This window comes from Falco peregrinus, chromosome 6, assembly GCF_023634155.1.
Source record: "Falco peregrinus isolate bFalPer1 chromosome 6, bFalPer1.pri, whole genome shotgun sequence".
NCBI classification, from domain to species: Eukaryota; Metazoa; Chordata; class Aves; order Falconiformes; family Falconidae; genus Falco; species Falco peregrinus.
In genome coordinates this window covers 16509046-16525629 of record NC_073726.1, presented here as the reverse complement: position 1 = coordinate 16525629, position 16584 = coordinate 16509046, and the positions used below count along the sequence as shown (strand labels likewise).

At 41.9% G+C, this 16584-nt stretch overlaps 2 protein-coding genes across 5 annotated transcripts in view; one reads left to right on the top strand and one right to left on the bottom strand.

The window, feature by feature from the left end:
- The window catches only part of ATXN7L1 (ataxin 7 like 1), a 114586-nt gene extending 102388 nt beyond the window's left edge, over positions 1-12198 (bottom strand). For 3 of the 4 annotated variants that reach the window (XM_055807471.1, XM_055807470.1, XM_055807472.1), the window contains exons 1-2: positions 11932-12198; positions 11346-11414 (exon numbers count right to left, since the gene is read on the bottom strand). In XM_055807471.1, coding sequence (XP_055663446.1) covers positions 11346-11414; positions 11932-12046 — 184 coding nt within the window. In that variant the 5' untranslated portion in view covers positions 12047-12198. Of the gene's footprint in view, positions 1-11345; positions 11584-11931 lie in introns of those variants that run through there. The other variant, XM_027795356.2, reaches the window with a different exon arrangement.
- An 84-nt stretch (positions 12199-12282) lies between these two features.
- The window catches only part of CDHR3 (cadherin related family member 3), a 66434-nt gene continuing 62132 nt past the window's right edge, over positions 12283-16584 (top strand). The window contains exon 1 of the mRNA XM_027795378.2: positions 12283-12541. The gene's annotated coding sequence lies outside the window, so the exon portion shown is untranslated. The remainder of the gene's footprint in view (positions 12542-16584) is intronic.

Below are 16584 nucleotides of genomic sequence, written 5' to 3'. Positions count from 1 at the left end.
CCAGCGTGTCCTGAGTTATGAGTGTAGCTGAAGAAAACTTACACCAAGCTCAGAATGTACAAAGACTCTATTGAAAGTGCTATACACACAGCTCACCATAATTTCAAGAGCTAAAACATTTTTTCTCCTATTTCTCCTTATGTTTTCCCATTGTCATGCATTCAGTTTCTTAGTGTATTTGCCCAAGGTTCTTCAAGTCTTCTAAAAAGCCAAAAATAAAACAAAGCATGAATACAGATTAGAACCACAAACTTTATGATAGTGCACAAAAAACCCCGAGAGACCCTGAAGTGAAAATCTGAAGACTTTTTTTTCCTTTCCTTTTTTTCCTCAGGAACTCTGCAATACAATGTATGTAAGCTGTTGGGATGACTGAACAGTAGTAACATACAGGGACAGGCAGAAAGTTGCTTAGTAAAAGCAGGCAAGGTAATGGATAAAACCTTCCAGCTCAAAGGATCAGCTCAATCCTTTGTGCATGAGTGAACAACTCTATCTCGCAGCATTCTCCTCTTCCTGGCTCTTTCCTTAGACAGATGTTTAGATTTAGTAGAGAGATGTAAAAACCTGAGATAATTTCTTAAATACTGAGAAGCCTGCATTATGAATGACAGCCATTCTATACAAAACCTCAAAAATAACGAAGTCCTGCTTTCTCGGGCGGGGGGGGGTGGGGGGGGGTGGGAAGTGCTGTATCATAAAGCATGCCTGCCCATAGCATGTAGACAGAAACAAGCTTGTTTTGTCCTGCAAGACAAGCAAAAGCCATACAACCATGTTTACCGCAGCACTGCACTCAAGCTCTGCTGATACACCCTGCACAGTAGACACTAGCTGGGGCCCAGTCCATGATAATGTAATCCCATTATGGCCTTGTCTTGGCTCTGGAAGCATGAAGCACAGGTCAATATCAGTATATGATCATGTAGACTTATTATCTACTTACAATGCACTGCAAAGAACAGAATGACTGAGCTATAAACCAGCAAGCAAAGTACTTTCATGTCCATCATGCAATGTGATAGATATGACCAGTCACTAAGGCACCCTGCTGCCACAGCCATGGTCTACACACTCTTCTCTCTCCTTGGAGAAAAGGCAATATCCTCTGGACTTCTCCAAAATGCTGCTTCTCTTCAAGGTTTTGAACTTTCTTAAAGGTGCGTTATGGATTCAAGCATGAAGTTGTCAGAGAGCACAAACTGCCAGGAGTCTTCACTCCAGTAATCTCCAAAGAATCTTTCATCCAAGAATGTGACTCAAAGGCTGACCTGGCATATACTGAATGGCACCAATTTACTCTCTCAGCACTGTTCATTATTCACATCCCATTATTTCCGATACCCAGGACTCCACCCTCTTTCACACTGACACAACATTTTTTGCCTGTTTTGTTTCCACCCTTTATGGTTTTGCTTCTCCTTTCCACAACTAGGCCCAACTCTACTAATCCTGAACCCATGCTCATCTTAAATATCCACTTCTTTCGCTTTATTTTTGCCTGTCCTAGAATTTGCAGTGGAAAGGGTAACCAGTCTGGAAATGAGGTTATTGCACATTCTCTCTTTCTCTCTCTTTCTCTCCTGCTGCTTACTAAGCTGTGCCATTCTTCCAGTTGAGCTGAACCCACACCTGCTATTTCAGCCTTTTTTCCTCCTACTTTTGACTCACTCCTCAAACCTTTTCTCTTGTATCCATTTCTTTCTCCACAATAGAATGCAAATATTTATTGCAAGAGAAAGCCAGGAAACATAATAATAATTTCACCTTCTCTCTTCCCACTCTCTTTCTCCCCCTTAGAGCTCTCCCTTCTTCCTCGCACCATAGATATGAAACACATCTATCCCACTTTCCACTTGCCTCACTCACATCACCCCATACCTCACTTCTCCTTTTCCCCTCTTGCTCTGATGGAGCAATGGGACAGCCAATCAGTCTTTCATATATTTGGAAATCTACTTCTGACCCCTAGCTTCTCTAACTACACTGTTTCTTTTTCTATCCTTCTTTCACCTTTAAACACATTATGAACTATTTTATAACAAATTACACTTTTAATTTGCCTCTAACTTTAGTCTGAATTCCCTTCAGCTGTCCCCTGCACTACACTGAAACTATTTTCACTAAAATGTCTAAAGTCTTTCACTATTGCAACATCAAAATAGCTTAATAATTTCCATCACACATAATCCTTGTGCATTCTTCATAAAAATTAAATGCATTTCTCCTTTTGAAGCGCTGATTCTTTTCTCACTTCCACGACTCTACCCTCTCCTGTTTCCCTTCCTCCCTGTATCAACTCCCTCACAGGTTACCGGGAGGCTCCTTATCCTCCTTTGTCTTCTAGAAGGGCTCCACTGAGCTACATCTTTTGCCCCTTCCCTTATGTCTGGGAATTTCATACACAAACTCAGCTCCTAAGGAGGCAGATCTCAAATAGAGTAGATTTATGACTAAACAGAAAAATCTCAGTCTGTCTTTTTGACACCTCTTTTCACTGAGTAACTGTCAGCTTCAGCTCAATACTGCTAGAACAGAACTTAGATGTCTCCTCTCCCACCCTCTTCTCTCCACCTCCTCTCTTGATCATTGTGGACAGCATTATCACCTTGCCCATCATTCAGATAAGAAATACTATGTCATCTCTTGATCTGTTCATTCAGGCTACATCTATATCTAAGTAATTCTTCTTGTCTTGGATCTGTAGGACAAAGTCTTCTCTAAACACCTTCAGAGCTAAAGGTTTGTCTGGGCCTTCACCTCACATTAGTTACTAAAATTCTCTTCTTGTTCATCTTGACAAACATTATCCTTGTCGTTCACACTGCTCCAGAAGTTCTTTCTTCTATACTGTCATATCAATCTACCATTACTCTCTCTGCACAATCCTAATCCTCCGTTCCAACTCTAAACACTGGAAACTACTCGTGTTTGCTTTCCAGGCTCCTCTATCTTACCTACACTATACTGTCCACATCCTACTTGCTATCACAATATTTGCTCACATTTCTAGTTGGCTCGTGATTCAGTATCCATTTACTAAGCTTTTACCAACCAGTCTGTGTCCTCATTCAGGCCAACTTGGACACGAGTAAGTATACCTTCCAAGCTCTTGCAAAACTACTTCACTGCCCTTCGAACATCACCTTAAATCTTTCCTTGCCACAGTTCTAAGAAAGCCACAGTTTAGGCTAGAGTCTACCACCTGTCATGTTGAGCAACTAAGTGCTTCTGTGTGTCAACATTAAAACTCCTGCTTCGTCACATATTAAAAAACTAGTTCTCTGCAGCACAATAATTTCACAACACAACCTCTCTGCACTGGTACTCTGCTTGGTAGTATTTAGTCTCTGATGGGGCTGCTAGGCATTAGGATCATGCAAATAATAATACTGCCTCCCTAATCATGGCAGTAACAGATAAAATTACCTATATTCACCCAGATCATTGTCCTCTGAATGTCTCCCATTATCAGCCCCAAGCAAACAAGGTTTTTGCTCTGTCAGTGGTTGTTGTGGTGGTGTGGGTCCAACAAACTTTTCAGATTTAAATCATCAGTGACATCCTGTCTGCATGAGACATAACTAAGAGCATCTTAAAAAATAACTGAATAGGCTAACTATCATCTGATAATCTATCTAATCTGGACAATCACATGGGGCCAGCCTAAAGGCCACTTGAGGACAGAATACCTATCAGAGATTCAAAGATGAACACACATGATGAATTACACTTCTGTAAATCTCTGCTTCCATTCTGACCATTTCAGCTCAGAACAACGACAAGCTGAAGTCACCTTATTCTGCCACTAGAGAGATCCAGTCCCATCCTGCTGTGTCTTGCTAGAGAAGACACTTTTGACCCAACAAACTTGTCAACAACTATTACTTATACGATGTTATTAATGTTCAATACAAATATAACTGCAGTTTCCCAGTCTCTGCCTGCCTGCTACGTCTAGCCCCTGCAGTAGGAAAAGGAAGAGAAAGAATGGCTGGAAAGGAAAAAAAAAAAATCAAACACTGTATATTAGAAAAAATTATAAACAAAACAAAACAAAGAGCACAGCAATGATCACCACAGAGAATCAAACCCCATGAACTCTTGCCCTTTGCCAGTCATTCTTAGGTCTTGATGTTACTCATCAGTCACCCTTCTGTCTCTTCTGCTGAACACCTGCTCCAAGGGAGCGGAAAGGGAAGCAAGCCTAAACCCCTTGTGTACTGTGCACAGCTCTGTCACAATACAACTGCTTCCGTTTTACAGATTATTCAGGAGAGGCCTGAGGATTAAGTGAAACTGCACTAGACGTACACTGGTAACAACAGTTGTGCAGATACTAAAACTTTTGTCTTCAAGCTCTTTGCTGCTTCTGGCTGATGCTCTTTCTGATCTGGGAAAATTCCACTTTTTTGCTAAACACTACACATTTTATAAATACCTGCATGCTGAAACCAAAAAGCAGGAAGAGCAAACAATTCTAAATTCTAACTGCTGTCAAGAAGGCAGATAAATAGGAAGATGTTTCAGGCTTAAGGGCTGTGTTATTAATACAGCTTAGTTAAATCTGAAAGGAAATTGCTGAATAACATACACAACATTTCAGAAGGAAGGCATCACTAGTTCTGTTGAGTGCAAGACCAAGAGTAATCAGAAAGCTCACTTTTCTAGCAACATCAGTGGCTTTCAAGCATAGCTTTTAATATGCCATACAAAAAGATATGATAACACCAATCCCTTAAAATCATCAACATTCAACCATAGAAAGTGACACAAAAAAGAGAAAGTGAGAAATGATGTATGCAATAGGTGTTTTTCCATTGCCCCCTATCAGTCCTAAGTAACTGTGCTGGATTCCATCTCCATTTTGAGTTTGCTTAGACAGTTGCACAGGACTACAATAAAAAAATGGTATAAATAAAAAAAATAAATAAAAAATTTTACCCCCATAGCATCTCTTTCTCATCCAGCAAGAGAACCATCAAAGACTTCTTGCTATAAACTTGCTGAAAGACCTCTGTCAAGCCCCATTACTGTGTCATGACAGCATTTGCCAGAGGTTTTTTGGCATATAAATTACCTAGAGACACCGGCTTCACCTGGCATTCTGCACCATTAACTCCTGAATCAGCTTTTTCAAGGACAAGCTGGAGAACTTCTGCACTAAGTTGAACTTGGAAGACAGAAAGATGCAGTAACTTAACCCACGCCACATAAACTGAAAATCTTTCTTGCTAGTTATTCCAAAATTACTCCTAACAAGTTATCGTGGCACTCATATAACCTTATGGTGGAGTTAACTCTCTAAGAAGTACTCATACCAATACACTATTTTTACTAAAGGTGATCTTTCTCAGTAATGCATGCAGTGTTGTAAATCTGAACTTTCATTGGGACTACCAGAAACTTATGCTTTCTGTGTACAGAACATAAAATGTGACTTGAAAAATGTTTTCTACAGGATTTTCCACTGCTTCCATCTCATACACCTCAGCCTTGCTCAAATGGCTAACATTTTTTGCCCTAAAGGCAAAACAGAACCTGATAATGTCCTAATTTTTAATTAGCTAGAAAAGGCCATTTCCAGGAAATTACTCCTTTCACAGCGGAAATGGTTCAAGTCTTGGAGTCATCTTTGTTTATATGTGGAAACATATATTTCATCTATAAACTATTAACCACATACAGAGGCAGATCAACAAGGAAACACACACAAGGAGTCATTTCACTTTCCATGGTGACAGAAGGGCTTGGGGTACACTCCAGTAAACACATCACTTCCCTCTTTCTCAAGTCTGCTTATAATTTACAAGTAGAAAGAATGTCAAAGACAGATCCTTAGTGACAGTGCTATCAGCTGACAAAAAGTCATACACAGATTCCTCATCAATGATCAAAAGAGGTACCTTAGCCTACAGGAGATCTAACCTCTTCAGAGTAACTGTTGCAGACATGCTGAGAGAAACATCACCTGAACTCCATCAAAGTATGTGCCACATAACAAAACCAGAATTTTTAAAGAAGTAATTTATAGAACAACAGTTTTAGATACATATTAAAAAAACCAAAATCCTGATTCAAAACACAGAATGCCTGATCAGAAAGCCTTATCATTACTCCACTCTTTTCATCCAGTGTGTGGGTTGATGAACTAAAGGACAGGTTTCAGAAAATAACTATGAGGATAAACTACAATTCTGACTAAATTTCTGGGCGCTAACATACATAATGTTTCATTCTTCCTCTGTCACCATTCCTTAAGACACATTAAATGAGGTGACAGCCACAACCAGAAGCCACGCCACCCCCTTGCAGAAGCTGTCCATGGGGGAAAAAAAATAAAAATATTTGGCATCAGATATCATGTGTGAGCTGATCAGGCATTTAAATACCAGAATGAACACCAGAGTTGAATCCCACTCTCATTTCTCATCCTAAAGAAACCCCACCTGGGGACCTTTGCTCACTATTCTTGTTCCCAGCAGAGAGACAAGAATGGTAAGAAAAAGTTTCTCTTGACAACAGCCACAATTTTGTACCCTGATAATTCTCAGTTCTTTCACTCATCAAGGTCCACCTGAATACGACATCTGTTTTAAGAACCAGTATCTATGGAACACATTATTAGCTTACAGTGAAGAGAAAAAATTATACAACATTCACCCCTCTCTTTTGCTCACTGCAAAACCAAAACCAACTCCAAATCACTAACTAAGGTGGTCTAATTCAATAACCTCACCTCTTTCTTTTGGGGTATGTGTTTAAAACATTATTATAATTTCTCTTCCCTCTCAACCCTTTCCAGCATCCCCTACCACCACAAAAAGGTGAAAGATGAAGTTTGCTAAGAAAACCAAGAATATTTTATTCTTAAGCCTTTGTTTGGTATGTTTTTAAAGGAGACAAACAGCACTGTTGGCAAACCACTAGTGAACAGAACAAAACAAAAAAGTTGAAAGAAAAGATCAACTCGAATCCCCATGCTTACATTAACCAGCTGGTTTTATCTCGTCTTTTCTTCTTTCACAATCTCATAAATAATTTTAGCTCTCTTCCTCTTGCCTTTCAAAAAGTAGAATACTGTATGCTACATCCTTTCTTTCCTATAGAAGTGTTCCCTACCATCGCCCAACCTCCTTAACTTATTTTTCCACAAAGAATGATAAAATCTTCAAGATATTTTTCTGAAGAATAAAAAAAAACACTGAAAGCAAAACTAATCAGTATCCCTTTAATTTTGTTCTGATGTTGCCAAAGAATTTACCAAAAAGCTTTCCATCAGATATTTATGTGGGAAGTCAAAATAGGAAAAATATATTGTAAACAACTATCCAAGAGATTTAAAACATGTGATTTGCATGTGTAATCATCAAGCAAAATGGTCAAGTTTGGGGCTGCGCAATTATGATAGATAATCTCTTAATTTTAACACAACATGAGAAAAAGAAAATAGAATTTTTCACATACATCCTTAACGTTAAACAATAACGAATCAGTACAGTTAGTGAGAAGATTATCTACGACAAAACACACACATCAGATTGAAACCTTAATAATACAAACCCACTGAACTGTGAAACTGAAGTTGAGTACAACACCAAATACTCAAATATAGATCTGAATCCCATAGGTCATATTTAACCCTGCTGTAGTTGATGAAGATAACACAGGGTATCTTTTGCTTCTTTACAGCCTCTGCCTACCTAGAAATAATCACTTAATGCTTGGACATTTACTAACCGATTATTAATAAGAGATCTGCACATAAAACCAAAAAATCTCATTATTCTATTACTTTCTTAAGTATTGTATAAAGTAAAACACATGCCTCCAAAAATCAATCTAAAATCAGTTACAGGTTATGACGGATCTATCTCAGGCATACAGTTACTGTGACTTTTTAGAGGACATAAACTGTCAAATAAATATAGACTCCTTGTAGTATGCATGCTATCTACAAGAAAATCTTCAATTCTTCAAATATGCCATTCAACTTTTTAAAATTCAATATAAATTCTAAATGCTGTTCTAATTCTGATAACCCCTCTTTTAGCTAAGCCAGTTGGTTGGTAGTGATTTGTCAGATAAGTTACACAATACTGTTTCTGTTTCCTGATTAGATAAGCAGATATTTTTTTTTTCCTGGCACAAACACTTATGCATAAAATTTTTCATTTTCTGTGAACACTTGCAACTTTCTAATCCCTTCTCCACAAATCTACATGCCAGTAGAAGTCAACCACGGCCATACTGCATTTGCTAAAGGAAAACATAAAGTAAGTATTAGCATGCAAAAAGCAATTCTGTCTACAAAACTGAACAAACGTTCAGGAAATTTCTCTCCCTCTGTGCTGCCTACATATACGCTGTAGAATAAAGGAAAGCAGCAAGCAGTATTTCTACATCTTTATTTCTGCCCTAAAGATGGGGCACATGGCCTCAGTGCATCTCTTGCATTGCAGAAATGAACAGCATAGCCAGACTGCGACCCCTTTGCTCAGACATGCACTAAGAAGTACCAACCACTTTGGCAGGCAGAGGTTTGGCAGTGCTTCTCCCCACTACCACAGGGGAACGCTGCCTCCTGGGTCCCTGCCTGGGTCAACAGGAGGCGGAAGAGCAGCCCACCACTCTAAACACATATCGGGCACACCTAGAAAGGAGGCAGCAACGCAAGGATGAAGCTAGCTGGAAGCACTTTTTGACATCTGATATAATTTTCTTCTACAAAAGTGAAGTGGAACACCTTATCATGGTCCAGAGGAGACCACCATCTTCCCAGCCCCTCCCTCAACCAGGTTCTCCACACACAGTTTCACTAGTCTAAAAAGGTTCCTTGCTTAACTGCTTTCAAGGGAACAGCCATGTAAATCTGGTTGTTATCAACTGAAGTTGACATTATTAAGCAGACAAATATTACAAGAAGTAAATGCAGTGAGATCACATTTTACACTGTCTTTATGAATCAGGACAGTAGTTTTTGATACTTAAAAGTCCTGTCCATCTGTCATCCTCCTGTTACCTTATACAAGTAAAGTCTTATTTTTCTAAAACACGGCTTACAATCTTCTGGCACCACAAACGTCATAAGAAGTGGTGGTGCAATTCAGATAAGATTGCAAAATAAAATGCGTTGGGTCTGGTATTAAGACCTACCATGGCCACAACCCTTGTCTATGACCAAAGCAGGCAAAAATGCCAACATGTCACATGACAGATGCGTACAAGATCAGAATAAGCGCACAAGCATTTCCACAAGTACGTGAGCAATATTTTCTGCAAACCAATCTAACTATTCAAATTTTTCTCCACCTTTATTAATAAGGACAGTGAGGCTCAAGGAAGATTTACAGTGGGTGTTCAGACACACAGATGGGTGCAGTGAAAACACCTCTATTAACAGACTGCTGAAGTGAATACAGTAGAAATATTTCAACACGTACTAATTTATTCAAACTGTGAAAGTTCTTTCTAAGTGATCCAAAGCAAGTTACTACTCAGAAGCAATAAAATTCCTAAAGCTTTTTATTTTCTAAATCTAACAGTCAATTTGGGCTTTTTAAACCATATTACAACATAAGTACTATAAAAGCTAGTAGAGTGCTTCACACCTGTCACTGTCAGCAATGACATCACACTTTGTTTGGAAATAATTTTTCTGGACAGCGAGTTTAAATAGAGCTCCTTTGACAGAGTCTCTAACCCCCCCAAAAAACAAACAATGAGAGATTAGAGCTGATAATCTAAACCGAATCTTTCTAGGAAACAATCTGCATATTATCTATGACTAAGGAGCAGGGATGTGCTTCAATCTTTATATCTCAAGTAAGCTTATAGTAGGAATTAGTGTTCAAGAACTTCTAGGTGCAAAGTATTTTACCTCAACAAATTAAGCTCCTTATTAAGGCCAAGCTCTAGTAGCAAGATTTTTGTTCCGATTAATTCAGAAACAAATGTACATTCAACATTACTGATAAGACGTACAAGTTCTTTGAGCCTTGAATCTTTTACCTATAAATATACTACATGAAAACCCCAGTTCTGCCTCTCACTTATTTTGGGGCTGGCAAAATAAGATAGGTTCAGGCATGTAAGAATGAAGACAGGAATACAATCAAGCTTGGCATCTCTATAAAGGTCTTTCAAAAGGGAGGTTTTAGGATATTTTAAATAATTTTATTTAATGTGTACTCTGTGCAATTTTATAGTTTACCACACAAATCTACGTTACTGATTAATTCATTCTTTTTTCAAGAGCTTGTTTAGAAAACATACAATTCATTTAAGCTGCCAAGATGCTCAAAATTGAACGCACGTGTAACGACAACTATAATATAACGAGAAACTTAACATCATTTCAGAATATATATTATGACATTACAGGTAATAGTGGTTTTTTTCTCAGCATGAGTAAGTCACACCGAAGTTTCACTCTGATGGGACTGTTAAACCGACTTCACAAGAAATATTTCTCATTACAGAAAGGCTGTAATGTATACTGCTTTCTTAACAAACCGGAAACAAACAGAAAGCTACAGAAAAATATATATCCCAAACCATTTCACTAGTTGCATCAGGTGTTACCCCAGCATGATGTCGCCATGCACAAAATAAACAAAATGTGTAAATTAGATGTGCCTAAGCTCAACACTGAAGTTTCTCCTTTTGCAACTGACAGAACTGTGTCAGGTATGGCATGTGAGCAAATACCATTAGCGTGGAATTTGCCTGTTCATACTTATGGTACAAGAAAACCTTGTGGCCCAAATGACCTATTATATTTGGTTTTGCACAATATGCATGGCTTGGCCTAACGTAAGATAATATTAGACGTTACTCACTCAGTTGACTGTAAGTCACACTCAGCAGTGAGAATGAAAGAACAAAATGCGACTTGAGCTAAACTGAATGAACTCAAAGATCGCAACAGACCGCTTCTCTCCGTGAATGAAAATGTTTTTCACTCTAGTCACTAACGATAATAAAACATTTAAAGTTGATGCACAGGTTTATATGCTTATCTTCACACAGAAGCATGTGAAACATTGCACCAAGGGGCAGGTTTCTCAAAAAAAATCCAATATGGCCACTGATGTGTAGTTGTCTTTTGACTTAAAATTGCCTTATCTTTTACCACGTCTGTCAGTCGCACGCATACACCTGTTATACCCATACTTCAAAAGAAGTTGACACAGTGACAGTCATCTGTGTGTATCCAACCCTGAAACATTCTTCACGGCAGAGATCCATAGGCTATTAGGCTACCCTGTCAAGGCCAAACCACAGTCATCCACAGCCACCAAGAGACAGACAGGTAGAGAGGTGTGCCAGCACTATCCACTTACCTTCTTTATTAAGCCTCATAACCTCCCTGCTTTTTCCACCCTCCTTTCCAGTCTCTTCTAGATCTACACCTGCAGAAGAGAAGCAGAGTCAGGAAGCGCCGAGGGCCCAGAGGTGTGCATTTATTGTTTGGCGGGGGGAGGAGGAGAGGTGAGGAGGTGAGCAGTGTTTCTATTTGCAACAGCAAAAGCACAATGGTCGGAGCATCTGCCAGGGAGCGGAACCGCCGGGCCCCCCGCGGCAGCACCCTCCGGCCCCCCCCGCAGCATCCTCCGGCCCCTCCGCGCATCCTCCCCCTCGCCCCCTTCCCCCACCGCGGCGCCGGCCCAGCGGCGGAGCCCGCGCCGCGGGGCAGCGGCACGGCACAGCACGGCGTGCGCCAGCGCCTCCCGCACACATGGCACCGGGGGCTCGGCGCGTCAGCTGAGCGCCCGGGGGGGCGGCACCTCCCGCCGCGCGGCGCGGCCCCGGGGAGGGGGGGAGGGGGGGGCGGCCCGGCCGGGCCCCCGGCCCCTGGCCCCGCCGCCGTGCGTGCGCTCCGGGGGAGGGGAGCGGCGTGCCGAGCCGCGGGCCGGTCCCTGCCCTTACTGTGCGGGGGGGCGGCGCCGTGCGCGTGCGGGGGGGCGGCCTCCCGCACCCAGGCGGCCCAGGGCTGGCCCAGGAACGCCTCGGGACTGGGCACGGGCCGCTCCAGGGCCGCCATGGCGCCGCGCCTGCTCCTGCCTCCTTGTTGCTTTTCCCGTTTCCTTCGGCGGCGGCGGCGGCGAGCGAGCGAGCGAGACACGGGATTCGAGAACGCCGCACGTCATCCTCGGGACGTTCCGCCGCCCACACGGGGGTAGTGTCAGCCCCTGCTCCCTATCAGATCGGGCTCCCCGCCGCCCAGCGCGCATGCCCGCGCCCCCCGCGCCTGCGCGCCGCGCCCCGCGACGCCGCCGGCAGCCGGGCCTGCCGCCCGCCCCGAGGGGGGCGCCGGCCCCGCGCCGGCTGCGCGCCGCGCTCCGCGGCCCCGCGCATTGTCGCCGCCCGGCCCGGCCTGGCGCGGCCCAGCCCGGCCCGGCCGGGCCCGGCGGAGCCGCCGCCGCCGCCCCGTGGAGCGGAGCGGAGCGGTGCCGGCGGCCGAAGAGCCTCGCCGGGAAGGCAGCCGCTGGGTTGCGCGCCCGGGGGTTGTGTGCCCCGCGTCTCGCAGCGCCCCGCAGTAAGTCCCTGGGACGCGCTTTCGGTAATTGCGGCACGGCCCCCGCGGCCCGGAAACGGGCCCGGACTGCGGTGGAGGGGCTCCCCCTCCTCCCGACCCCTTCCAGCTGCGCTCCTGTGGATCACCTATAACCACAACCACAGCCATTTTGTTGTCCAAATACTACCTAATCTGTGTGTGAGTACGGGCTGCGTCTGTTTGCAAATGGGTTTTCTCTTGTTTTGATGTTTTAGGCTGCAGTACAGCAGCTCTGAACTCACAGGTCCCGCGCCTCTCCAATAATGCCAAGGTTTCCATCTCGCAATACATAACCTATGGGATGTACATGCTTCTAATGTAATTTTAGGACCGTGTCATTTCTGGCTTATGTATTGAGATAAGAATAGAAGATAACACTACCGTGATGATTTCTGTACTCGATATACCTAATTTGGCTAAGGAGTTAGGGCATAAGCACATTGCTCCAGCTCACACCTATCAAGCCAAACATAAACACCACTCACTGGTGAAGGACCTGGTTTCATTTAAGCAGCCTCACTGACTCCACATGCAGCATCTTTCAGACAGCTGTACAGCCCCAGCAGGAGTACTGATATTGAAGTTTGTGGTTCAACAGACACTTCTCAGAGTGGTGGTGTGGACTGTATGTGGTCCCTTCCCCGTCCTACCTCTCTTCCCAGCCTCTCATTTAAGGCCCTTTGTCACCATTCACTTTTTGCTGGTTCAAACCGTGGTGGGACAACACTGAAGCAGAGCATGGAATTAATCTAGACTCAGGAAAAAAGAACAGCATTTAGGGCTCCCTCAAGGGTTGGAGCAGTGGTCAGAAGGGCAGGACAGGAGTTGCTGAAGTCAGCACTGCTGCCTGCAGAAAGGTACGTGGTAGTACAGTCTACAATCAATTTAAGTAAATTTCTTACAGTTTCATTAGAACTGGGCTCTTTGCAGTGCTAAAATGGATAAACATCTGGGGCAAAGGACAAACCCTTTGCTTTATATATCCTGTCAACGGATGCAGTATTAAATACAGACAGCATTCACACTCCACCTCTTTCAAAAAGTAGCTGGAATATACAAGTCCTATCTGTAATACCCAGAGGCAAGCCTAAAAGCTGTCATACCCTATGGCCTGGCCAGAGTGTCTCCAGTTGTGTAACATTAGCTACAAGAAACTACAGGAGCGCAATTAAAAGAGAGAGGCAGAAAGCTCACCAAAGTATGCCTGAAAAGAGAACCAGTCAATGGCAGCAGGCTTATTAGCAACCAGTGTGAAGCAGCCGTAAGATGCGTGACCTTAGATACATTACACAGGGAATTTCCAGAAGCAGAAAGGTTAGTCATGGTATAATATGCAGCCCAGGCAAGACCTATCCTGGAATATTAAGTACAGTTCTAGCCACCAGTTTAAATTAATCTTCCTACAAAAAAGTGTGGAAAGGGTTATCAGAATGATCAAAGGAATTAAGAGTCTATCATATGAGAAGAGCTTGACTTAGTCTAGCAAAATTCAGCTGGGAATGGATATGATTGATGTTTTTAATTACAAGGAGACATAATCATCAGTGAGGAAGAAAAAATAAAGAATAGACATAAAGTGCTTATGTTGAGGATGAAAACTTTGCTCACTACACATAAAACTCTGTGGTTAGGAATAGCAAGATGGAATTCCTTAGAAGGAATGATAAATGACATGAACTTAATAGTCAACCATGTTTGGCACTTGTGCTCAAATTCACTGCAGGATAGTTGAACAAAAGTCTTTACAGCGGACAAACAGTCTCATAATTAAAGAAGTTACACTGCACAGCTTATGTCATAACACTTCTGTGATTACCCAAGACATGTATCTGGAGAGAAGGTACAAAAGCAAGTCATGTGAGCACCCAGGAAATCCCCATCAATGAAAACCAACGTAAGATTTCAGGGAAGTACGTATGGCCAAGCATCTAATATTAAACACTGCCACAGGATACACAAGCAATAAAGCAATTCCTAACCACACAACTGAGAAAAAACAGGAGGGGGAGGGGGAAACTATTTAATACAAGCAGCCACAAACCAAGCAAAAAAAGTGAAGAAACTTTCCAACTTTAACACATGGCACTAATCTACATGCTGCTTACCATGACACACTGCAGAACTACAGTCTAGGCTCTAACAGAAACAGACCATATGAAGGAAAATTAGCATTAAATCAAAGATGCAAGATGTACCAATTCCTTCCTAAAAAGAAACAATCCAGTGACTTACAGTTCAAGAGAAAGGTTTCCAAAGCCCTCCCAAAGGAATTCTTCCTCCTCCCAGCCATATGTATTCAAGAACAACATTATCATTAAACAAATGGTTCCACAGTCTTCAGAACAGATTTGCCCAACTTCCTAACGATCAGCATCTTTTGTTTCAAAAGTGCAAGTTCTGCTCTGATTATGTCTATGCTACCTCTATCTGTACCAAGGAATGAACCCCATCCCTGAGGAAACTATAGATCAGTTCGTGTCCATTGGTTTGTAGGGTGCAAGTCCTGAAGCTGCACAAAAGTAGCCTCCATTCTGCGCTAGGGCTTTTCCCCAAGAGCACTACTTATTTCACTCCGGACTGGAACCAAATCAAACTAGTGTACGGAGCATGGACAACTGTGTTATGCTCTACAGCCCTGTAGCAAAATACAAAGAGAGCTGATCTGACATTATAGAACTTTTTCCCATGGCTGGGAATATCCGTAGTTCTCTGTTGTGATTGTGAACTCAGGCTGCAGCTTTACCATAGCAAGGGCATTCAGATGGTTTCTTCTTCCTTTTTCCTGGCATCTGCTTTCACAAAGTTTGTAGGAAGACAGTTCTATTTAAGACTTTTGCTCCTCTTTCAAATTTGTTTTTATTAATCAATGGATCTGAAAGTTATGGGTGGAGAGGAAAAAAGGGAGGGAAAGGCACAAACATGATCATAGAAGAATTACTTCCATAGGAAATGAGCAAAAGAACTGCACATGAAAGTGCAGATTAAACATTCTCTGTTTCTTTTGCACCTGCTCACCAATACAAAAATTTAATTCTTCTATGACCTTGAACAAGTCACTTTGCTATAGAAAAATAATTAAGTCAGTCAGAAAAGGTACTTCTTTCCCTCCCCAGTCCCTATGGATCTTGTTTTATTTCAACTGCCAACTAGAGGCTTCCTGTTACCATGTGTTTTTTCAGAATTCAATATAATGCAGCCTTGATCTTAGTTGCAGCTTCTAAATACTACAGTGGTCCAATCATAACATGGAATTAAAAAAGTAAACTATAAGCAAATTAAGACCTTTAATTAATAAGCAGGAAAATACAGATGAAACCTGAACTCTAATCTTTTTAATCCATATATCACAGGTCTTTTAATAAGATGATTTCCAAATGCAAGTTTTCCACCAAGTAACCAGGAGATAAAAATCATATGGTCCTATATCTACTTACTAGGATTATAGTTAAAGAGTTGGGCTTTATAAAAGCACAGGAAAAGTTACGACATTTAGAAGAGGTCCAAACCTGTGTATCAGTCTCTGGCTTATGTGGAGATTCATCCAACTTTTATATGATTTTCAGGATCTAAATGTTAAAAGATAACAAACTAAACTAGCAGTTCTCACATGTGGCTATCAGGAACATTGTATGTAGTCACCATGTAGAAATAATGACATGATTCCATATCAACTCCGCTGTCATATGCTGAGAAAACATGACTTTGCTGAAGATGCATGTGTAGTCACAATAACAACAACAAAAATTTGTGACCCTCTGCTTTAAATCATGTACACCTGGCAGTACGTGCACCAGATGGCTTTTAATGGGCTACAAAAGTATTAAAAAACCCCAGCTGTATAAGGCTTCACTATTATAACAAGATTATAAACATATGATATTTTTGTGACAAAGTCATTATTGTTTAAGCAGTTTGGCAAGAGATTCATTAGTACTTCTCAGGATCCTATTTTGCAATGGATTTACCACAATAGTGGTTTTAACTTACATAGTAGAAATTATTACCTAGCAGACAGTTTTATGAAC